The sequence below is a fragment of the Heliangelus exortis genome, chromosome 9 (assembly GCF_036169615.1).
Source record: "Heliangelus exortis chromosome 9, bHelExo1.hap1, whole genome shotgun sequence".
NCBI lineage: Eukaryota > Metazoa > Chordata > Aves > Apodiformes > Trochilidae > Heliangelus > Heliangelus exortis.
Genome location: NC_092430.1, coordinates 8,537,604 through 8,562,577, shown reverse-complemented (window position 1 = coordinate 8,562,577; position 24,974 = coordinate 8,537,604). Strand labels below are relative to the sequence as shown.

Sequence of the window (24,974 nt, the reverse complement as noted above, 5' to 3'; positions counted from 1 at the left end):
TAAACAGGACATTCAGAGTCATTTTGCTGTTTAAATAAAACTTCGACTGATAAGTGGCTTTTCAGAAACCATCCTTTCAGAGAAGAGGAAGCTATTAATGGTTTCTCTGATAACATGAGGAGCAGACAGCTTAACAAATGACTCTAAGGGCACAGAATGGGATGCAGCTTCCTGGGGCAGAGGCAAGGCAGTTTTGTCTCCTGAATGAATAAATGGCACCGATGCTTTCCAGGGAATAACTTCCCACACATCCAGACTCATTTTCTATCTAATACTGAATCTATCCTGAGACATCACAGAGTACTGTATTGATTAGAGTGCTGCTAAGAGAAATGCTGAGGAGAGCATGAACGTAGTTCTGAAAGGGGATTTAGTTCCCCTTAGTTCAGTGGTCAAGCACTTGTACAGCTGTACGTAACCAGAAAAGGCATTTTCCTTTCAATTTGAGGAAAAGCCAGCTAAGCAACAGCCTTATTGTTCAGAAACTCTTCTTGAGGAGATGCAGTAAGGATAAAAATTGAGAGGAACCAAGAGATAATTAAGACATTTGCAGTATTTCTATGACAAATAAGGCATTAATTCTACTTTAGGCTTCAAAAAATGAGGGTGTGTCTCAGATTCCATTCAGGGAAGACCCTTTATGTCAACAGTGAGCCAGGACAGCTCAGAATTCGATATATATCCTAAAGTATCTATTATTCTTGGAAAAAGGTAATGGTGGGCATTAGTAGTCCATGATGCTACTACAAAGGTAATTCATCAACAAGCCCAGTTCCCCCCTGAGCCTTCACACGTTCCCTAATCTCAAAAGGGCCTTGGTCTTCACTATCAAACCTGCTGAGACTCCCTCACTCCACCCTACTGCCACGGTCCAAACTACAAGGGCAAAACCAGGTGTTAGAGAAAGAACACTAATATTTGAACAGAAAGTGAAGAAGTCCTGATTGCCACTGGTGGGAAGTGGTTAAAGCAAGAAGCTGCCAGCAAACAGAAAGGCCTCACTCTTCCTTACCAAATCCAACTGACAAATCCAAATCCAAGTGAGAAGATTTAACTCAATACTCAGAATAACCTACTACAGGTTCTGGTGATCTCTGGGAGGAATTAATGAAACTGGAGAACTTTTTGCCAGAGAGCTTTCTTCCACTCCCAGCAGCTCTTGACCACCCTTTAAGCTCATCCAAAGGCTGATGGAGAGGTAGCTGGGGTCCTCTGCCACCAATTGGTTCAGCCATTCCACCACCAAAGGGACATCCCAAGCCAGCTGCTATCAACAGAGCTTCTCTTTGTTTCCTTCAGGGAGCTGCCACTGTCTGAGGAGCAGCAGCAGCCTGACAGCTACAGCAAGGAAAAGCTTGACAACAGGGTGCCAAAAATCTTTCACCACCTAAAAATGAGGAAGCTGCTTTATTGAGCAGAAAAGCTGTTATATCATCCATGGTCTAAATCTCAAAAATACAGAGCAGACAAAAAAAATCATGTCATTTTCAATTCCCTATCAATTGAAGTATAAATTTAGATAAACACGCAAAGGACTATCTTCTCCAGTTTTAGAAAGGACATGGGAATATCCCAAATTATACCCTGTACAGGAAGAAGACAGTCAAGTTGCATGTTTCTTATTTAACTAAATCCAACAGAGAGACAATAACAAGAATTTAAAAGCAGATTTTTCCTTTTACACTTTCCCTTGTGAGCTCCAGCAGGAATTTTCTCTGCCTAAGCATAATTAATTTTATATATTAAAATAGCATCCCTAATTACTGCCTAGAGCTTTTATAAATCTTCAATATTCTGATTTTATTGCAGCCATTTCAATACCCTTAACTAGCTCCTTCAGATTTTTTTTTTTTATGCCAAATACTGCAAATTATTGAGTACCACTGGAGTTTTCTACTGCTAAAGACAGTTTTTTAATATTATAGATGTGACAGGTTCTCCTGTTTTAACATGGCTGAGCTCACCCCCTACTCCATTATACAGTTCATGTTCAATACAGTACAAGTTGTTAGTGGTTCTTTTCATCATTAATTACACATTTCAAGTCTAACATTGATCTTATTGATTCTCAGCCCATGACATGCAAGAAAGAGCAAACTCACCTCTTCTTTAACTCTGGCCTGTTCTGCTCTTACTACCATGTTCTCCTATCTCATCACACCTTGACTCCCCAGTACCATGGTGTGTGCTTTAACACGCCTGAGTAAAATCTAGCAAAACACATTCTCAGCCTAACTCAAGCCTCCAGACACTTCCAAAGCAAAATACAGGAGTAAGAATTGCCAACTGGCCATCCCACACCTGGTTGGAGGAGGCAACAAACAAACATGTGACTCAAAAGAATTTTAGAGCAATATCCATCATGATTTTTACATTGCTTTATCTGGAACATACATACACCTGGTCTTACGACTGCTAAGGACAGAAAATGGAACGGGTGACCTTTTTCAACTAAACCCTTTAGGCTCACTGTTCATTTCCAGGAACTGAAATCCCCTGTCTGTTTCCTATGGAAGGCACCATCCTACCTGAAGGCTGAACCCTGGACTTCACTGTATGCAGGTGTATAATGTTTTAAAATATACTTATTGAAAATAGCATATCCTTCCTAAGTACAAGAGGTCCTGAACACAGAGCTCCCAGAGAATTTACAAGTATTTCCCCATCTGATACATGTTGCAAAAATCCCACCCTTGCTTACATTGACCTTTTTCTATGACTGTTTTTTTTTTTTTTTTTTTTTTCCTGTTCACACATTTTCAGTAAAAAATGAAGTGTGAAGTTGGTATTTGTCTCAAACTTTCCATTTTCAGAGGCATCATTCAAAAACCAAGTTGTAAGAAGGACTTAACCTCAAAAGGACAGGAGTATCCTTATCAGACCTGACAGGAAATACAAGTGTAATACATCATCTCCCTTCTTCAATGGGGTAACTGCTAATTTATATGACTGCATTCATTCCACTCGTACCCACTACTACAGTTTTCCTACAGACTTCATACTTCGAGGTGATGACATATCTAGCACACAGCTCTGACATAAAATGGATTCAGACCCCCACCCACAGGGCTGCCATCGAAATCTTCCACCTGTGCTGGGTTACAGAACCACACAGACTCCTTCACAACAACACAACTCATAGTATAAATCCAGCAACTAGATACTCAGTCAAGAAAAACTCTCCTAGAAGAGCTTATGGAGTATGCAGTTCACATTCAACTCATGCAATTAAGTTGCCATGCTCCTGCAGTAGGACTGAAATCCTCCTTCACCTGCAGCAGGTAGAGGCTGGCACCACAGAAGTATTAGTTGATCAAAATTCACTATTTCCAAAGGCCTGTTTCTACCTGACAGAACTTGGGGCTCCTGCAGCATTTTTTATAAAAGGCTGTTTTAACACCAGCCCTCTGAGTGAACAGATAGTGAAGCCCAACACCACTGACAACTCCCAAGCCTTGGATCTTCCTTTGCAGTCAGAATTGAGGGAGCTCTTCACCATTTCTGTGCCCACACTTTATTCAGAAATTAACAGCTGTCAATACAGCCATTTTCTAGTTTTAAATATATTGGACAAAATAAAAGAATGCAAAGCAAGCCAGTTTTTAGTCATGTCAAAATTCCCCACACTGAAGCTAACAACATCTCACCAGCATCCTGAGAGCAATGCTGAGAAAATCTGTATTTTCAGCTAAAAAAAAAAGAAAATGGAAGAAAAGCTTCTAGAGTTCCTTACCACTGGGTACCAAAGCCTCTTCCATGGGTTTTCAATTATTCCTCAAAGGAGGGACATCTTGACATCAGTTAGTGCAAAAATGGAGCAACTAACATTTCTGTAGCAGGAGTATCCACATTTTCTTTGAAGACAGAAGATACTTCTTGAGCATGAAAATGCAATTTGGCAGCCGCACTTGGAAAATGGTTTTCATTTTGAGGAGCTGTTGACCTTACTCAAACACCAGAAGAATGGTCTGGGAGAACAAGGTATCAGATCATTTGCCAAAGGAGGAAAAAAGAAAACAGAATGAGATCCTAATTCACTAAAAAAATGGGAACCTGAACACATTGTACAGTGTCACTTTTAATAGGAAGGGTTTGGACAATTCTTTTCTTTTAAATGTGAACATTCAAAAGCGTGTTTATTATTGATTGTTCTCTAAAGCACAATTTCATTTCTCATCTGCTTCCAAATGCCCAGACTGATGAAGATTTGGATAAAATTAAGCTTCACAGGGAAATGGAAGAGAAAACAATGAGCATAGTAGTAAAATTTGACTTGCAAATATGAAGTGGTTTCCTGAAATCAACAAACAATTGTCATTACAAGCCCAGGGTAGGTTTTAAATGCACACTGAAAATCTGAGATCTCATTCTGAGAAGAGCCCCCAGGTTACAGGGAAAAACGAATCCTTAGGGTCAAAAAGACAATTCCTAACCACAGCAGAGGAATTGAAAGGTAAATCACTTTGTCAGCTAGCTGGTGAGATTCTAACACTAAACCATCTAGTTCTTTGCTGTCAGAAGCAAGAAATTCTGCTTTGAGCTGTTATACTCCACGTTTAGCCTTTACAGTTCCCCTTCCAACTGGCTGCTGTTCTGATCTGTTACAGTGTTTCTTCTTCTTACATTTCTTCCTTTAGTTTTGATAAGAAAGAGCTACACATTTCAAGCATCTTATGCACAGTGTCAAACTCTTGAGAAACCAGAGAGCAGTTGGCTTTTTTTTTTCTCTCTCTGTCTCCTGGATATTTGAGAGCTGTTAAAAGGGAAAGCAAGAAATATTGATGATTAGGTTCTTCCCAGCCTATTAAAGAAGGCAATATATTAAGAAAAGTGATATAATCACAGAGGATATGAGTTTCTCTGGGTGGTAGATTTGAAGACTAAAGTACTGATGGTCTCTCAATCAAAATGAAAGGGAAGAAATCCACGTTCTTAGAGAACTAGCTGGGCTCCTTGAGAAATGCTGTGCTCCTGTGCCCTGTTACACCCAGGAAAATGCCCAATTACAGAACAAAGCCTGCTCCACTAGGTTGAGAGCCACAGCAAGAAAGGTGGTTGCCACACAACTATAAAATCAAAATGCCAACTCCTCCTCCAACCCCAAACCAACATCAGTGTCACAATTATTACACATTAGACCACAAACTACTCTACCCTGCAGGGACACCTGTCTTCCAGCACACCTTGACTAGCAACCACCACCAGACAAGCAGCACAGCAAACACATATGACAGTGCTGGGGGGCTGTAGCTTCACAGATGGGGCCAGACAGGAGGAAAGGAAGTGTTGTTCATTGCCCTCTTCATCATTTCACTAGTCAGACTTATTCATCTGATGACAAACCAACTGCTAACAAATTTCAAATTCTTTCAACGGGTTAATCAACAACAACAAAAAAAAAAAACCCAGAAAATAAACAAACAAACAAAAACCAGTACGAACTTAGCAGCTACTGATGGTATGGCAAACACAGACAGCATTGTAACTGCTAAGTGAAACATACAACATCCCTTACTTTATTCCCAGAGCTGTACAGAGCACTTGTTCCCTGCCAGGCAGTGCTGCAAGCAAGAGCCAAAGTGGTGGCAGAGAAGGCAGGCACAAGGGTGGAGAAAGCAGAGGCTAATCACTCAAAAACAGACACTTGGGGGTGACACCAGAGCAGCAAAGGTGATGGCAGTGATTGTCACAAAAAAGGGGAAAACACTAATTGAGAACAAAAAATGCGCTAAAAGATTAGGGATGCTTAGCAATATAAAGCTACTAAATGAAGATAATTCAGTCATGCCTAGAAAACACCAGCCAGTTGCACTGCAATTCACCTGACCCAAGAAACTTAAGTTTGTAAACCACAGCAAGACAGGTCCAAAATAAATAAACAAGGAATGAAATTCAAATTTCAAATCATCATGCACTATAAATAGTATAGTACCAATCCAGATCTATGCCTGAGGTTATTCGGTGAAGATCCTGAGAAGAAACAAATCCTGCTAATTTGAAGAAGTCAGGATCTGAACAGTAAATGAATAAATGTTTCTAAGTCCTAACTATAAGACTGGTTTCAAGGTTTAAACCATCTCTACTTGGTATAAAAGCATACCCTTCAGTCTAAAAGCAGCAAAAGCTGAAAATAGTCTGCGCTGGAAGAGACAAGTTTTAGAGGAAGACTGAAAAGCCACAGGACACATTCACGTTAAATGTATCCCTTTGTATCCCTTTTCCACTTTTTTAGCATGCAATTTAAATTTTTTCTTTCCAGCTTTTTTATTTCTCTAAAAGTTGCTATTATACTTTTATGAAGAAAAAGCAAATCCTCTTTCTGTACTGTCAGATGTAGGCATGAAGATTTGTTCCATTTTATAGTGACATGAAGAAAACCAGCATTTGAAATCAAAGGACATAGAGGAACCCATGTTCCACGAATGCTTTCAGCAGCTTGACACTGAACAAACAAGGCAGCCTCTTTCTTCACTGCTCTTCATGAATATTGAAGACTGCAGCTAATCAAATGACAACACAGACAACTGCATCAGGCACCAGCATCAAAAAGGGAAGTCCTTGTTCTCCTAGACAAGAGCAGGAAAGCCACAGCTCCTTTTGATCAAGTATCATCAGCCAAGAAACTAATAAAACGTTTATTTTGTACCTCTTGCTAATGACACAGGGCGAGCTGTTTGTACCAAGGGGCAAACAGAAATGTTTCCCTAATGACAACAGTTTCCCCTGCAGATTGCCATCCTGCTTTTTGGTTTGTGAGAAGGAGAGACAAGCCTCTGAGTGACAGGAACCACCAGTGAATCTTCATCACACAACCAAGATCAGCCCAGGCAGAACCTCCAAGGCTGGGATGGCTTGCAAAGCCTGACAGGAATGACAAAGAAAAGGGGGAGAGTAGAGCAAAGGAGCCCGGGGAAGAGCTCCTTTAAGTAACCAGAGAGCAAGGCACGGAGCACCAGCACATCTCCAGCACCACAGTGGGGGGCCCAGTTTGGCATTCCAGGCTTCCAGACATGAGCTGAGAAGCAAAAGTCTACAAAGCAGTGAGCTGGATCAGGAGACAAGGAAACTCTGTGAGGAAACTCTGGAAGAAGTGGAATATGAAGATGCACAGTTTGTGTTGGAGGAGATACCAAGGGGGAAAAGTGGTAGATCAAATACGTCCAGGTACATCAAAAACAGCTGGACATGGCCAAATCAAAGCTTACTGCAAATTGTTGCACTTAAATACTAGAAAAAAACAAGCAGTAAAAATATAAAGCCCTTGAACAAGCTGCTTGAGAAACACAGTGGGATTTCCAGCAATTAAAAGATTAGACAAGCACCTGTCAAGAATATTGTAAATGATCTTTCCTCAAGACGGAGATTAACTCAAGGTCTCTCTTAATCCTTTTTTTTTTTTTTTTTTTTTTTTGTTCAGTAGTCTTCCAGGAACAAAGACAGCCCAGGCAAAACCACAAAAGCAAAAGTAAATAAATAACCATTCTACTACAAAAATTCATTGTTAGAGTAAAAGACAAGGCTGGATAGAGATCTCTGAATACTACAGCTTTAATATCCCTTAGAGGCTGTTAAAGCAACATGAATTTGAATTTAGAGTTATGTGGCTAGGGATTCCAACAATTCACACAAGAAAAAACTGGAAAAATTAGAATGAAATTAGATACAAACACACTTCAGTAGTCTCCCCAACATCAGTTATATCATCAAATAAAATTTCAATAGTAAAAATCTTTATAATACATGCTCTTAACAAAACAACACATCCAAGTTAGACGATGAAGATGTATAAAAGATACTGGCTTTGCAATTTTTAAAAAATAACCTGCTGTTTCTAAAGGAAAAGAATCCTAGAACAAAATTATAGCATACTTCTGCTTGAAAGCCAGGTGTGAGAAGGCTGCAAAGCAGATCTTAGGTGAAACTGTTAACCAACCACCTGAACATTTTGGGCAGTGGTCTTCAAGGAAACATACTGCAAGGCTTATTCTGTGTTGGTAATACAGGAAAATTCTTATGAGCTGGACAGTGAGAAAAAAAGATTATAAGGAAGAGAATATGGAGGAAGCAGGGTGGTCTCAATTTTTCACATCACATATGAGCAGGATATATAGAATTAAGGGGGTAAAAAGGTATTAGAGGCATTTTTGCTCCACCAGTGAGATCTCGACATCATCAGTTAGCTTTTGGCAGGGTTAAAAGTGGTTTAGGTTGTTCTTTTACTCCATATTCTATGTCATCACTATGACATTTTAAACTGCCCAAGCACAAAGCCATTCTGTCCTGATAGTTTTACAAATTTTCCCGTGCTGGTGTCCGTTAAAAAGTTGCTTAGGAAGACTTCAGCCAAAACAAATGTTGTCTCCTAGACCAAGTTAGGAAAAACATTTTTTGAGTTTGTAGCAATTTGCAGGCGTTGGGGGAAACATGAACATAGCTCAAAAGATACCCAGTGGGGAAGACCCGCCCTGCAGCAGCAGCAGGACCACATAAAGTCCAGTTTTCAAACCCTGGAAGTCCTGCCTAAGACAGGAGGACTGTCTTGTTTTCACCCAGTAACAGACTGATGTCTGTCAAGCTCCTGCCCTTCTTGACAAAGCTGGAAGGACTGAGTGTAGGATTCTCTCATAGTGGCACATGCAATCTGTTCCTTACACAAGATCTGCTGAGTGCTCATAGTCCCTTCCCAAGATGCCATTTACTGTTTTGCAGACACTTAATCAACTCGTCAAGCTATGTGGATTTCTTTTATTTATTTTCGTTTTAAAGTAACAACTTCCAGCTATCAACACTAAATCCACAGCACAGGTCAAATACAAGTCTTTACCCTAAAGCAGAAAGACTCAGTAGCTGAGCTTCTCACTGAAACAGTTAGAAAAAAATGCACATTTACCACAGCCATAAAGAAAAAAAAAAAAAAAAGAAAAAAAAAAAAAAAAAAAAAAAAAAGAAAAAAAAAAAGAAAAAAAAAAAAAAAAACAAGCGCCTTAATTTTGTATTCAAGAATTAATTTGAATAATTTCTGTTGGAACACTCCAAAAGTAACCAATCTGCAGCTAAAGCTCTGCTACAGGAATTTCCAGCCTGATGAACGATTTTTTCATCAGAGGCTTAAACAACTGCCTAACAATACCCATCTCAACCACAGGCATGCTCATCTGAGCCATTCAGAACAATGTCATAACTAAAGTTACCCTTCAGGATTAAAAAAATCCCAGCAAGTAAGACCCTAACTGCCTGAACTTACAACTAAAATACAAGGATGCTCTGTGTCTTGAAGTTTTGGTCTTTACTGATAAAGAGGAAAGTCTAATGAATGTAAGACAACATTCATAATATTTCTAATGTTCTACCAAAATATTCTTCTGTTTCTTTACCACAGCTTTTTGTCCTCTCAGCTTAATCCTCTATTTCAGGGAACTCTGCCAGCAACATTCGAAAAACAGAATGGTTCTTAAACTAACCTGAGAGACACAGAATTCTTTTGAGGCACCCCTCAAAGAGCCTGACACACAAAGCATATTAGCAGTAGCTAATTTGCACTTAGTGGCACAGAGGCTTTACCTTTTGACTCAAGCTTGAATGCAAACATGACTTACAAAGCAGCAACACATTGCCTTCGGGACAGAGGCAGATCCAGCAGTTAAACTCTGAGATGTGGGTGTTATCAAAGCAAGATTTAGGTCAGGGAAGCTGTTTGAAGGAGAGACAACATAGGAACTGTCTGCCAAAAATGTACAGGCCAGAAGATACAAAAGGGTTATTCCCCAGGTTCCGGGAGAAGGCTACGGATGATGCTGTGAATGACAAGGAAAATGCAGGGTGCTCCTCATGGATGAAGTCCTGGCTGGAGCCTCAAAGTAATCCCAGAGTTTTAAAAATACACCAGTAAGCTTTAGTGGCTTTGTAACAGTGCATTTGCTGTGAGAAAACGAAGTGGCTGGGAAATACCAACAGCTACAACTGACCATTCCTCCCCTGCCCCCACGTGGGATCCACACTCCTCTTTTCCCTCTCAACTTTCTTCCTCAGCACCAATATCCTCTAAGTCAACAGCATCATGGAAAATCAGAGAAGCACAGTGTAGTGAGGGAGAAAATTGAGCAGTGGAGAAAATTTGCTTTACCAGCATCACTGGTTATGACATGAACAAACATTGCAACCCAGACAAGAAATTCACAACAGTGGCCACCTCAGGCAGGAAGCATTTAAAGGGGACAATCAGACACCAACACTCCATAGTCACACACACCAACAGATCCAGAGCCCTGTAAAAACTTGCCTTTGCAAGGCAAAAGACAAGGAGCTTCTCTGGGCTGTTTTGGGGAAAAAAACAAGTCTAAAAGTACGATACTGAAATACATCTTTAAGAAAAATGCCAGATGTGGGGCATTTCACTCCCATTCCTTCTCTGGCAGTGCCAGTAGCATCAGTTATAGCTGAACCTTGACTAACTTTTACTAACAAAATAATACAGCATTCTGTGTGTCTCTTCTTCTTCAGGTTATGAGCACATCCAATGTCTTGTACAACAGCATATTAATTAGTGTTCAAAATTCCCCATGACATTTTGAAATATGAATTAAATTCAACTCCACCTTATCACTCTGGCAGAGAAAAAACTTCCAAATGGAGCTTACTGAAACAATACATTAAAAAAAAAAAATAATAATCACTCCTGTTACTATAGAAGACAAGAGACATACAAACCCCCAGAAATTATGCCATCTCTCCTGACCCACTACACCAACCCTTTTTAGAGAGATAAGAAAGGACACATTGTAGGCAAATTTTATTTAATTTCTGTAAATATAAGTAGAACACCCAGCTGCTGCGAAAACAGAAAAAGCCTGAGAGGTGAAGCAAACCACCAGAACTCTGGAATAGAAAGGAGATAAAGTATGAACAAACGATGAATTGTACCTAGAAGGGCAGAGCGGTGGAATTGTTGCAGTCTTTCAGGAGGCTTGGCAGCTGTTCTCTCACACCCTCACTCTGGGAGCGTTAGGTATGGCAGAACACAAATGTTAGACCCTTGAGCTTCAGCTCTGTAAGCAAGGGTGATCTCTGTAGTGCTGACTTGCAGTCCCCACACGGCATTATTTGTTTCACAGTATCACTGCAACCCTGTTGTTTTGTTTGGGCTTTGTTTAAAGCTCAGTATCTAACAGAAGCGGGCCTTACATGGCTGCATTTTGTGCGCTTATCTTTCTCCATCCTTTTCCCACTACCAATGTCAGTCCCTGGACCATTTTTCACTGAACTCAGAAAAACAGAGATCCCAAAATACACAAGTTCCCACTTGAAAAAAATCGTTCATTAGAAGATAGATTCTTAATTCCTCTCCCCTAAGCAGTGTCCTGCTGAAGTATGGCTACGTGAAAAATAAGGCACAGCAAAGAAACCACTTAGGAGTGAATCAAAAGAGAACGGCCTTCAAAAAATTCTACTGCTTGAAGCAGTGTTCATTCTGGAGCACAATTTATAATTGTGTTTACTCTCATCACACCTAACACTGTGTGATGTTACAACCTAGTGAGCCTAACCTGGCAGAAACTATTCTAGAAGGCAGATCAGTAGACAGCTAAATAGAAGACAGCATTTGGGCAAGGAAATGAACTCCACTTTTCCAGAGGAAAGAAGTTCTACAAACCTACAGGAGTTCTCTAGAACATCTCCCTTAACCACACACCGACGGACTTTGCTTGATAAAACCTGCTTGAATTTCCAAGTGACAATTAACAAGAGTCTTCACAAAAGGCTCTTGAAGAAACTGAGCTGCCATGGCAATGAAAGGTTTGCACGGACAGGTTATCTGGTTGAAGGAGAGAAAATGAAGAGCAAAACAAATGCTCCTTTCTGACAATGGAGTAAGGCTACCAGTGAAGTCCCACAGGAATATGAGCTGGAGCCCAAACTGTTTGAGACCTTCTTAGATCTGGAAAAAGAGGTGAATGCTGATGTTTTGCTGATGACACCAACCTGCTCATGGTAAGAGCAGCCACACAAAATGGAAGAACTAACACAGGCTCCAGAGACAGAGTTGGCAGAGGGAACTCAGTAAGAAGAGAGTTACTCAAAGGAATCCCAACTTTACACACCTGAAGATGGTCTCCAGCCTGAACACTGACACTCAAGAAGAACACACACAGCTGAGTCACTCCCACTCCCCCACCTGAAGAAGGAAAGCTCTTCAGCACCAGAAAATTTCTCCCCAAAACATTCTTTCCACTGACCTTGAATCACCTCCAGCAGCACTCCACTGGGATGGCCTGACAGCAGCCCTCACCAGAAGGTGGCCTTTGACAGGGAGGGAATTCAACTTGTTCAAGGGAAGGTCAAGCCAGCAGCAGCATGAGGCAAGTGAAAAACTGGAGAGAAAGATTCCCCTCTCAGCTGTGGCAGACCAGCTCAACCATCTCATGCAATTCTGCTCGCAGAAACAAGTTCTTGCGGTCCCAATAAAGAGACCTAAGAAAACAACAATGCAAAACTGGTATATTTATCACTCAGCTAAGATGGAATTCATTACCCATTTGCAAATGAAGTTTTATTTTCCATTTATAAACACTAACACATTGGTATCTTCCTGGTCCTCAGGGATTCTAACCATTAAAAGGAGAAACCCTCACGTAGGGGAGAGCAAACAGAATCTCAGCTTGTCATCTGATTTGTTTCAAAACACACTGCCACATGCCATCCTCTAGTGTATACATATAGATATATTAATCCAAGACTGTTTTCCTTTTTTTTATTTTACAAAAATATCTGATATTTAGAAACATTTCTGACACACAGGTCGATCTATTCCTATGTAAATTTACAAAGAAATACTTTTTCTCTATGAGCTGAACAATCTGTTGATGCTGGTTTCATTCAGCTCACTTGCCCATGTAACATGAGTCTGCTGCACAGAGACTTTCAGAAAACAGAATCATTAGATTTATTTATAGAATAAAGAGCATGTGCAGGTGAGCCCCTGCACAGCAAGGAGCACAGTTGGCTGGACACTGCCTAATGGGCTTTCTAGTAAAACATGAGTTTTGGGATCATTGATCTTTCAGTTGAGGGAGGACAGGCTTAAGAATTCAACAACTTGCTCTTAATTCTGCAATGAATTATTCTTGGAGTGGAAACTCAGAGAACTCTCCCACATCAAGCTCTTGTGTCTAATAGTGCTGGCAACGTGGCTGAGAGGCTGTCCAGCCCAACAATGCTGCACAGCACACTCCTCTTTACTTATCCTGAGACCGAATCTACAAACCCTCCAGGGCAGGACCTGCAGCGAGCACTTGGCAGTCTGGGTAACTATTCAGAGAGGGGAGGCAAAAAGTTTGTATTTGCACCAGTCAAATATGGCATTCCTCATACATGAGCATCTTCCTGCAAAATAAGGTGGCTTTGAGACTGTGTAAGATGAAAGCAGTTACCAAATTCACCAAGTTTATGTTGAATCTACAGTTCAGCACAGGATACACACAGTGCAGCCTGGGCTCCATGACAATACCAAGGCACCCTCCTATCTCAAGGACACTTCTTATTAAAGAGCACTTTCCAAAACACTAAAATGCCTGCAGAGATGCAAAGAAAAGCTGCAAAACTATCAGACCCAGTAGTGTGGTTCCTTCTCACATCAGCAAGAGGACCTGGGTACTGGGTGCTCTCAGGATTGACACACACACATTTTCAGGTGGTGAAACTGTTGCCTTCACTCATACCTTCAACAGGACACCTCAGAAATGAGCAAGTAGCTACAAAATCAGAACTAGGGGGAAGATTCCGCCTGCTGCTCCTTCTCTTCAGGCAGCTGAAGGTGGTGTTTACCTTAAAAAAAATTTCTGTGGACCTTCCCAAAACAACATTTTCTTCTGGAAGTGTATTTTCAGATGAAAAGCTGCAACAGAGGTCACAATAATGTTCTCTCTGTTTTCTAGAGGAACCAAGAAATGTCTTCCTAATCTGATCACACATGCAACACACAAATCAGCAAAATGAAATCAGATTGGAAAAGCAAAAAGTTGCTCAAAACAAAGCATATCTCTAGGCATTCTGGACAGAAATGACAAAATTATCTGGAGGGGAACTCAGATTTTGTGGGATTTCTTTCTCTTCTATGAAAGGAAACCAATTATGAACCAATGCTCCCTTCTGTTTTTAGCCAAAGGAGCAAGCACTGCAAGCAGATGGTAATGTGCAATGGGAGAGTTCCACGAGATAAACTGGAGTGACCACAAGTAAAATGCCAAAATTTTTTAAAAGCCTGAAGTCTCCCACAGACTTGGGTTGATATTTCAAATCCAACCAGCATGTTGTCAGATTCAGGTAAGGCTCATCCTTATCTTGGCACCAGACTCCAGTGTCACCTTCTGGGTTTGACTCCAGAGTCACACTGGGGCACTCCAAGGGGCAGCATGGGAAGGACCAGATCTCTCCAAAGCCAACCACCCGTTCTGTAGCATGACATCCAAATTTAAACTTTACAGTTCCTACACAACTTCAGTGGATGAAAAGACAAGCTGGCTGCTTTCACTCTGGCTTGTGTTAACTGCAGAACTAGCACTTCCATATTTTCAGGAGGGTGTTTGAGCCTTTTGTATGTTCTAACAGAAAGTAATATACAGGTGTTAGGATATTTTTATCACAAGAAATTACTTGCCTTAGAAAGTCATCACAATTAAGCATTTCTATCCCACTGTGCCCTTGAGCTGCTACAGGTTCACTTATCTACCACAGTGATATTTAAAAGGCCAATGTTTAGCCACGTAAATCTTCCCAACAAAGGGAAAGAAAAGAGAGAATCCAAAGTCACCAGGGCAAACTTGAGGTATATATTCTTCTTTAGGAAAGCGTTCTCTCAGATTAAAAATAATTTACTTATCAAATTTCTGAAAACCGTAAATATTTTGGACAAAGCATCCACATATTTAGTGTGGACATAAACCCTCTCAAGTACCACAAGGTGCACTGCAGGTTCAGAAGGTGTCACACGAGCGCTGACAGGATACAAAGGGCAGGCTGTGTACAGAGCCAGCAGCTGAACAGCTTGGAGACCCCAGTCACAAAGCTGCAATGTCAGGACTTCAGCTGCCCTCACACCACATCATGTGTGGAAGTCTGGCCATAAATGCCATCTCCCACGGTGACTCTGTCACTCCAGCCTATTTGTAAAATGTTAGGAACCAGCAAAAACCCCAAGCTGTCAACAGCCAGCCACGTGCTCTGGTCCTTGGACACCAGGATGGTAGAGGAGATGCTGTGAACCTCCACAGTTGGCACCACTGCTCACTCAGCTTCAGAAAAGCACCATTTTCCACTACTCCTTCTGTGAATCCACACGTGAGCCCAAGAGCAGTAGCAATCAAGACTTTCAACTCCAGGCTCTGTGTTTTGCAGCCAGTAAAAACAACATCCTCTCTGATTCATCACACCATTGAGTTAGACCCTCCACCTCTGCTCACCAGGAAATCCTGCTGCACCACGGGTTGGCTTGCCATTTCAGAAACCCACCCCAGGTTCTTTTCCAGGAAGGCCATCAAAAACTCATTGCAATTGAGTCAGGAAGAATAAACTGGCCTCTAGTTCCACAAAGCAAGAACTTCCTGCAGTCAGGACACCTCTCAACAAAGCATACACTGTCTTGGAGTCCAGAAATTTCTTTGTGGATTGATGGACTGCACTATAGGAATGCTCATGGATTGACCTTGTTATCTGCAGATGAACTAAACCTCACTGGACAAAACTGCTTTGCATCCAGACAACCTGGACTAATCTTTCTCCCATACCACCCCTTTCACTAGGATAACGACATGGCCAAGTTCAGCAAGCTCCAAGATGCCTGAAACCAGACATTACTGTCACCCATCACACCAACCCATGGTACAATTCAAGAAGAGTTTTGTCAGTGCCCTGAGCTAGAGAAGAATTTCTATTCCTCAACAACTTAATTAACACCATTACTAGACTAACTCTACTGATCTGCAAGTACTACAAAATTGTGTGAGATGCAAATGAAACCATCAAGACTTATAAAGCAACTCAGTTTAATTAGCCTCACACTGTTTTACCAGAAACTCTGTTTTTTGACACCGATATTGGAGGTCACATCCCTTTCAGTCGCTCTATGGGTATTACATCCTCTACCTCCTATCTCCCTGGCCACCACGGCTCCTACTCCAAGCCCGGGCACACGGGGAGAGCCCAGCGCGGTTGCCCAGCACTTCCCAGTGCCGGCCAGTCACCAGCGCAGGATTCCTCCTCCTAGGCACATCCCTTCCTGTTGTGGCTGCCAGAAACCTTAGGACCCAGCGGGGACCTCCTGCGCTTCCCAGCCCGGCACTCCTTTAGAGGGCATCGCCTGCGCCCCGCAGTCCCCGCTCCCGGCACCCCAAAGAATCCCGCCAGCCCCCCCCAACGCCCCCCCTGGGACGGCACGGCGGGGTCTGCCCGCCCCGCACTACCAGAGGGGGCCTCTCGGCCCTGGCCGGGCCCCCTGCCCCTCGACCCGGGTCCACCGCACCGATAACTCGGGGAGGAGCAACAGGAGCCGCGGGCCGGGGGTCCCGGCCCCACATTTCCCCCCAGCCCCTGCCCGCCCTGGACGCCCGCCAGGCGCCAGCGGCGCGGGGGCGGCCCGGGCGCTCCCATCGCCCTCCCCGGGACCGGGCCCGCCCCAGCTGGCGGGGCGGCTCAGGCTGGGCCGGGCCGAACCGGGCAGCCCGGCGGCTCCCGCAACTTTCCCTCCCCGCGACCCCGGCCCCGCCGCCGCCTCCCGGGGGCCGCCGCCGCCGAGACCCGCGCGGCGGAAGCGCCTCCCTCGCTCCGCCCGAGCATCCCCCGCCGCCGCCGCCGCCCTGGGCCGCGCTGCCGCCGCCGCCCGGAGCGGGGCGCAGGCCCGGCCGCGGGGGAGGCCGCCCAGCCCGGCCCGGCGCCCCCGGCAGTCCCGGCGGGGACAATGAGATGGCGGCGAAGAGCGCCGCGCCCGGGGGACCCGTTGCTCCGACAGGAGCCGCCCCGCCCCGCGCCGCCTCCTCTTCCCTCCCCTCCCCTTCTCCTCTCTCCTCGCACGGGCAGCGCCCGCTCCCGGCCCGGCCGCCGCGGAGACCGAGCGAGCGAGCGGCCCCGGCCCCGCTGCCCCCGCCCCTCGCGCCTCCATCTTGGATCGGCGCCTCAGCGCCCTCCCTCCCTACACCCGCGCCCCGCTCACCTCTTGCCCGCGCCGGGCCGGGCCGGGCCGGGCCGGGCCGGGCGGCGCCCCGGGAGCCTGGGAGGCGGCTGGCGCGCGGGGTCCGGGCGGGCGCGGGCCGGGGCCGGGGCGGCGGCGGCGGCGCTGAGGGGGCCGCGCTCACCGGGGCCGCGATCCTAAACCGCCACCTGGCGGCATTTCCGACCGCCGACGGCGCAGCCGCCGCCGCGCGCCGGGACCGCAGCGCCCCCTACCGCCCGCCCGCCGGCAGTGCCCGTCCGCCTGCCGCCGCGCGGGGAAGAAGGGGGGGCAGTCGGGGCGGCCCCGCCCGGCGGCACGCGGGCGCCGCAAACGTCTTTCGCGCGAAAACGTGGCGCATGCGCGAGGAGTGCGACAGGGGGAGAAGGGGGAATGGGGACGCCAGCGGGGAGGGGTCGAGGGGAGGGCGTTGCCGGGTGACGGGGCAGCGGCAGCCACGCGCCTCTGTCGCGACAGAAGGCGGGAGGGGCGGGGCGGGGCGGCCCCGGGCTCTACGGGAGGGTGGCCCCAGCTCTGTGTGGCGGCCCCGGGTAACGGGCCCAGCGACTTCACAGCTGCTGTAGTGCAGCAGCTGCCGCTGCCCGCGCTCCCTGACCGGGCATCGGAACGGCCAGGGGCGCGGTGATGCGGCCGGTAGGCTGAGAGACGTCGGGACCTTCCCGCTATGGGTAAGTGCGGGGAGCAGCGGCGGGGACTTGCCCGGGGACGAGGCCCAGCGGCGGCAGCACCACCTCAACCCCCCCTCCCCCGGGCCGGGGCTGCTTGGTGCCTGGAGGTCTGACCGACCTCGGGGCTTCCTCACGTCTGCTGTCGGTGCTGTGGGGTCTGTGCTGAGGTGTTGCGTTCTCCTTCCCCATCCCCGCCCTTGCCCGGAATTCCCGTCTGAAGGGCTTGCTCGGTTCAGGGGTTTTGGAAAGGGAAGTTTGCAGGCAAAGTGCTTCCAAAAAATCATTGCGTGCAAGTGTTGCTGAGGTGAGGGTTGCAGCAGACCTGCTTGCGGAATTTGGAGCAGTGTTTTCAGGGAACGGGACGCGTCGGGAGCCTTTGTACAGCAAGAGGAGAGGTTGGCTAAGGCAAGGGGTGTAAAAGGTGTCACCAGTCGTCCCTTTGAAATCACTCGCTTTAGCGAGCCAGCACGGGTTGCCTTTTGTGTAGCAAAGTATTATCCGGAATGCGCCCAACAATTTGTGGGGCATAGGCTTAGGTTTATATTTGAATTCTGTGGAGGGTGTGCTTGCTCTTCCCTCGGGAAGTGCTGCTGGATGTGACTTGGTTAATTTGAAAATCATGGGAGACCGGTTTGTTGGTTTGTGTGTAATGTTTGCTTTTGTGTTTAAGTGCTGGAAACTCCTTTCGTATAATTGGATTTCATTTCCTTAAGTGCCATTCATCAAATTTTAATAAAGGCTTGAGGTTACCTGCATGTGTTTTTTAATAAAATTGATTGATAGATTCAGACCATCTGGCTACAAAGATAAAGGTACTCCGGTTTTCCAGCGTGCATCTTATTCATATAGTTTCAGTGATCCAGCATTTATTTGCCTGCTCTGCTCCTTATCTTCCCCTATGGCCCACCTCATGTTATACTGGAGTCAGACATCACATGCCTGTCAATCCCTTGGTCCATTCGGTTGCCTGAACAACCCAGCACTGAAGAATCTCCAGCAGGATTACGGTGTTTTATGGAGCAAGTGGTGAACGAGGAGTTTAGGAGGTTTTCCTGCACATGGTGAGGAATCAAAAGAGGAACCCCTACCTTGTGGGAGGCCGGTGGGCTGCGCAGGGAAGCTCTGGGTGAAAGGGGCAGAAGGGCAGGCAGCTGCAAGGCTTTGTAGCGATGGAGTGGGGTTTTTGTACCTACAATATGCAGGGGAAATGGTTAGTCTGTGCTCAACACATGGAACTCCTTCCAGAGCACGGGACAGGCACCAACTGCTCCTGAGCTGCTTCCAAGGAGCTGCAGCTGCCATGGCTGCACAGTGTTTGTAAATAACACATCGGCTGGCTGAGGGGTTTTCACCAATCTGGCAAAAAGGAGTGTTTTCCTGCGAGTTTTTTGAAAACGTGGTCAGAATCACTAGTCAGACCTCAAAACCTGAATTCCTCAGGCTCAGTCCCTGCCCTCTGTAAAGTGCCAAGTTCCTACCTTGGTAATCAGCAATGACTGTAGTTAACGACTGTGTAGTGATTTTGGGGGAGAGCAGGGGCGTGTTTATTTATTTCAAAAGAGATAATGGTGTTTCTTCTGTTACTGATTTATGAGATTCATTGAGTCGTGATTATTTGCTCACCTGTGGGAAAACAGGGTGTCACATTTTGGCAGTCGGTGGTTCCCACGAGCTGGAATTTCACCTAGCACTTAATTTTCAGTCTTTCAGTTAGGCTAATTCAAAATAATGTTCTTTGCAGAAAATGCAAATAAAACATCATCCCAGGTAAGAAGGAAAATAAAAACTTTCTGTGATCTCTACAAAGGTGCTATCAGAAAGAGAAGCAGCAAGTTTCCTGCACAGGCTGTGCATCGTGTTAAATTGTGCCTGGAACTAACAGAATGTGTTTGGGATGCGCACTGATCTCCCTTTCCCTTGAAATTCTCACTGGTTAAGGAAAACAAGGTCACCAGAGAGTACAAATGGATGTACTGTGTGGGAGCCGGCATAACATTTGTCATGCACTCAGCATTTCATAGAGAAAATTACATTTTGGTTGCCGTGTTCTTTGTCACCTCTCATCTCCTGCCATTCCCATTTCTCAGGTGTTTGCCATTCCACTTTCCAGCCTCCCAGCTTTTTGCGTTCCTAGTGCTGGGGAACCCTGGAGGGAAGGCAGGGCTGGCCGGGTAGGACAGCCATTTTGAGCTCCCGAGCTATTGTTTTTCGCCAGGGAGATCTCCCGAGCCCATTATGCAGGCCTGGTGCTGAATTTGCAACTGCCTTTTCTCTCTTTTCTGTACCTTCTGCATTTGTTGGAAAGAAATGTAATCTGAACTTGGGAAGCAGAAAGTTACTATTGTATGCTGATGGTTTGGGGTTTGCTTTCCTGGACCGAGTTGCCTCACATAGTCTGCTGTTTCTTCATTAAATCGAGTGGGTATACACAGGCTGGAGCCACTGCCACTGTAATAACACTGCCTGCTGGGCACCTTTTGTCCCTTTTTTCCTGCCACTTGTTTCAATCCTCATCCATATATTGTGCCTTAAGTCAAGATCATCTCAGTAATTCTAAGATGATCACTCAAGGAAAACGCTGGGTAAGAAAAGCTGTGATTGTGAAAATGACTGCCTTCCCGGGCTCATTCAGTGCGCTTTGCATTTGCATATTAAAAGAATCTAAAATCAACAACTTCTGTGAAAGAAAAGTGTAAGCAGCAGGTGGTAAGATGGGGGGGGGAGGTTCTGGGGAGGTGTTTCTAAGCATTTGCTGGGTTGTTTGGTGCTGCAGCTCATCCCCAGCTCTTGCCTTTCCAATTTACTCTCTGGGGCAAATTTACTCAGCTGCTCATTCTCCAGGCTCTGGAGCTGTTCAGGGGGGTGATAGCTCTCTGGAGCACTTCTCCAGTAGCACTGGCATGCAGGGTACGCTTTGTGTTTTCAGCCGAGCTCTGCTGAGAAGAGGGTGAGCAGGAGGAGAGCGAGACTGCTGTGCAGACAGAGGTGTTTCTCATCCTCAGATCCCTGCTTCACCATCTGATCCCTGCTTCACCGAGGTATCCCAGGGTTGCTCTGCCACCTCAGGGGTGAGGTGGTGTCCCAAGGAGGACACCTTGCTCATTTGGGGTCCAAACTGGTGCCTCCTGGGCTGGGCTTCCCACACCCATCCATCCATCCATCCATCCATCCATCCATCCATCCATCCCTCTCTCCAGGGAGTCACTCAGCCCACAGGAGCTCGGGTTCAGCCTCCCTTGGATGCAGCAGGGGGGTTCCATCAACACTTGCCCTGTGAGGAAAAGGGAAGAATGTCCCACTCTTTTTGCCCAACTTGTGTTTGCCACGAGAGCAGGCAGTGCATGGCTGGGTTACAGATGGAGGAAATGCCAAGGCTGAACATGACCACACTGTTTTGAAACTATTTCTCTGAACACAGAGATAACTCACAATCGCCTTTGGTCTCCCTGACAAACTGCCATCGTGCTGCCCAGCACAAGTGTCCACTCAGATGTGTTGTGGCACTTTAGGACCTGCTGTGGAGCTTCGGTGGTCCCTGTGGACATGGATTGGTCCCTGTCCTTCCTGGGCAAACTGCTGGCAGGGCTGGGCTCCTGGGGATGGGTGATGGCATTGGGAAGATGGGCCCTCCTGGGCACCTTCTCCTCTGCAGCACTGGAGAGGTGGGAGAGCAGGAGTGGGATGGTGCGTGTTCTTGATGTTAAGCTGTAGGAACTTCATGCTCACCAAACCAGCACCTCTTCGTAGAATCACAGAATGTCAGGAGTTGGGAGGGACCCCTGGAGATCATTGGGTCCAACCCTCCTGCCAGAGCAGGGTCACCCAGGGCAGGCCACACAGGAACACATCCAGGTGGGTTTGGAAAGTCTCCAGAGAAGGAGATTCCACAACCTCGCTGGGCAGCCTGGGCCAGGGCTCCCTCACACTGAAGAACTTTCTCCTCATATTGAGGTGGAATTTCCTGGGTTCTAGCTTCAACCCATTTTTCCTTGTCCTATTACTGGGCACCACTGAAAAGAGATTGGCCTCATCATCTTAGATTAGTTCCATCAGTACTGAGAAATGGCTGAGGAGTGGTTGTGGCAAGATGACACTGATTGCTCTCTCTCCATCTCAAGTTTTTTGGGGTTGTGGTGCTGGTTTTTTTCATGTTGGGCAAAGGCTTCTGGTTCCTGAAGAGCATGGCCTCACAGGCATGTCAGTGCTGCTGGAATTTGCAGCTGTGAAGAACAAACCCCATGTTCCACGCCACCCTTGGGTACTGCTTTCTGTGCTGAGATTATTGTAACCTTTCCTACCCACTCTCTAAGAGCACCTCCTGTTCCTGTTTAGATAACCAGAGAAGGATGTAGATGACCAAGAGGTGTTTTCCCCTTCAGGCTCGGGATTAAATCTCTCCATCACAGGTAAGATCTGCAGGGGTTCATTTGCTGGGGCGAAGAGAAGGTGGGGGAGGTTGTTTCTTCTGCTGCCCCCTTGTTTGGATGGGCTCTTTGTGCAGGTGGTGGAGGGCTGTGCAGAAACAAAGTCATTTCAAGGACATCACCATGCCTGAGTCACACTGCCCTGGTCCCCTGTCCCCATGGGACAATCACTGGAAATGATGTGAAAAGAAGGAGGGGTTTGTAATGCTGCCGAGCATTGAGAACGAATGCAGTTTGTTCACAGGCTCGCTCTGCAGACTGGCACAGGGACCCTCCTGTTTCCCTGGGGGGCTCTGGCAGCTCAGCAACACCGTGATCGTCTCCTCCAGCCACATTTCTTCTGTAATCTTGTTACAAGCAATTAACAAAAAGTATAATTCATAATCGCAGGGTGTTTTAGTGTCCAAAAAGCTCAGTGCAAGCACTTTGTCATAACAGGGAGAATAGATGTCAGGACTGGAGTGAAGTTTTAAGGCTGGCTTTTAACCAGATCCGAAGGGCCTGGCTACCAGAGGTGTTTAGCAGTAACTCAGCAGAACCAAGAACAATCTCCTTGTGCTTAGATTTGATTGATTAAAATGGCTTGTAGACATCAGCAGCATTTACATCCTAATGAGTCCCGTGCTATGTATTAAAAAAATGGTAACAGGGCGTCTACATTTTTCTTTTAAGACCCAGACATTTCTCTGAGGAAATGGATGCATCTTCCCCAAAATATCCAGTCAAAAAGCGAGTGAAAATTCATCCCAACATGGTAACAGTGAAATATACTTCTCATTATCCCCAGCCAGGAGAAGAGGGATATGATGATGGTAATAAAGATACAGGAGTATTTCTGGAGGATAATCCTAAGAAAAGACTACTGAATGATGGGACAAAGAGAGAAAGGAGCTTTTTTGGCACAACAGACACCAAGTTTCAGCCAGTGCAACTGCCAAAACCTGACAAGATGGGACAATCCCAGCATTTTTCTGAAGGAAATCTCCTGCAGTCGAGGAAAACGTGGGTCGTCCTTTTTGGATCTGCCGTGGCTCATGGCTGCGTGGCTCTGATTACAAGATTAATTTCTGATCGATCCAAAGTGCCATCCCTGGAGTTAATTTTCATCCGTTCAGTCTTACAGGTGCTGTCCATAGCTGTGGTGTGTCACTACCATGAGCCTCCCTTTGGCCCCAAGGGCTACAGACTCCGGCTCTTCTTCTATGGGGTCTGCAATGTTATCTCTATCACCTGTGCTTACACCTCCTTCTCCATCGTGCCCCCCAGCAATGGTACCATTATGTGGAGGGCTACCACCACAGTGTTCAGTGCCATTTTGGCTTTTTTACTGCTAGATGAAGGCATGGCTTATGTAGACATAATCACTGTAATTGGCAGTGTGTTTGGTGTTTGTCTGGTCATGATCCCCAACATCATTAAGGAGGAAAACTCTTTGCTGAGCACCTGGAAGGAAGCTTTTGGCTATACCATGACTGTTATGGCAGGTTTGACCACTGCTCTCTCCATGATAGTCTACAGATCAATCAAAGATAACATCAGCATGTGGACAGCACTGTTCACCTTCAGCTGGACAGGAACGGTGTGGGGAGCATCCACCATGTTCTTCATTCAAGAGCCCATCATCCCACTGGATGGAGAAACCTGGAGCTATCTCTTTGCCATCTGCCTCTGCTCCACAGCAGCCTTCCTGGGGGTCTACTATGCCCTGAGCAAGTTCCACCCAGCTTTGGTCAGCACTGTGCAGCACCTGGAGGTTGTCATTGCCATGGTCCTACAGCTCCTCGTGTTGCGGATCTTCCCAGGTGCTTACGATCTCATTGGGGGAGCAGTTATCTTGGTTAGTGTTTTTTTCCTGGCTTGTTATAAGCTATCCTGGAAGAGTTTAGGAAGACAAGATTACCAGGAGATTGTGGATTCTGCCATTAAATGAATCCTGGGTTTGCCCTCCAATTCTGTCTGTGGGACCAGGTGAAAGGAATGGTGTTTCAGCTCTGTGGTGGTGTAGCATAGTGGCCAGGTCCTCTCTACTGTTTAAATTCACAGCTGATGTAGCAGTGTTGGCATTTCCAGACATCCATGACCAGTGAACTTGTTCTGTGTACAACCACTGATGTTTTGTCCCATCAGAAAAGCATGGAAGTAGGAAAAGGAACAGCAAAGCCATTTAAAGTGGTCACCAGCCTTCATGTCCTCTGTACCACCTCTTACGCTTTGGCTGTAATCTTCTAAATGAAGCAATGCTCACATTCCTGTGATTGAAACTTTCCTTTCCTGTGTGTATAAAGGATAAGTCAGTAAAGATTTTTGTGCTTTGTGGTTCAGTTTTGGTCTGAATTAGTGCAGGAAGCCCAGAGCTCCTGTGGGGGGGAAGAAAGCTCTGAAAACTGGATCTCCAGTTGTGCCAGAGCTGTGAAAGAAAAGGTCTCTGGGAGCTGTAAGGTCCCTGGCAGATAAAAGAACAGCAACATTCTTTCTATAGAATTTTCTATGGAATCACATTTTCTAAAAGAGGTTTGGACTCTTATGCAAGGGATGAAAAATAAAGGAAAAAGAAAAGGTTGCATATAGAATGTGAGCGGTGGCAGTGACACTCAGCAGCCCAACAAGCGCCCAGTGACCGTGCTGGGGTCCTGAAGCTGCTCTTAAGTGGGATTTACAAAAATA

At 45.8% G+C, this 24,974-nt stretch overlaps 2 protein-coding genes across 6 annotated transcripts in view; one reads left to right on the top strand and one right to left on the bottom strand.

Annotated features, from left to right (window-relative positions):
* The window catches only part of STAG1 (STAG1 cohesin complex component), a 152,196-nt gene extending 134,878 nt beyond the window's left edge, over positions 1 to 17,318 (bottom strand). The window contains exons 1-2 of one of the 5 annotated variants that reach the window (XM_071751942.1): positions 17,201 to 17,305; positions 12,234 to 12,468 (exon numbers count right to left, since the gene is read on the bottom strand). The gene's annotated coding sequence lies outside the window, so the exon portion shown is untranslated. Of the gene's footprint in view, positions 1 to 12,233; positions 12,718 to 13,715; positions 14,379 to 17,200 lie in introns of those variants that run through there. The other 4 variants (XM_071751943.1, XM_071751944.1, XM_071751941.1 and 1 more) reach the window with 4 other exon arrangements.
* A 3,746-nt stretch (positions 17,319 to 21,064) lies between these two features.
* Positions 21,065 to 24,631, top strand: SLC35G2 (solute carrier family 35 member G2). The gene is made up of 2 exons (XM_071751975.1): positions 21,065 to 22,292; positions 22,983 to 24,631. Exon 2 carries the CDS (start codon positions 23,005 to 23,007, stop codon positions 24,238 to 24,240), a length of 1,236 nt encoding a protein of 411 aa, XP_071608076.1. The 5' UTR covers positions 21,065 to 22,292; positions 22,983 to 23,004; the 3' UTR covers positions 24,241 to 24,631.
* Positions 24,632 to 24,974: the final 343 nt, after the last annotated feature.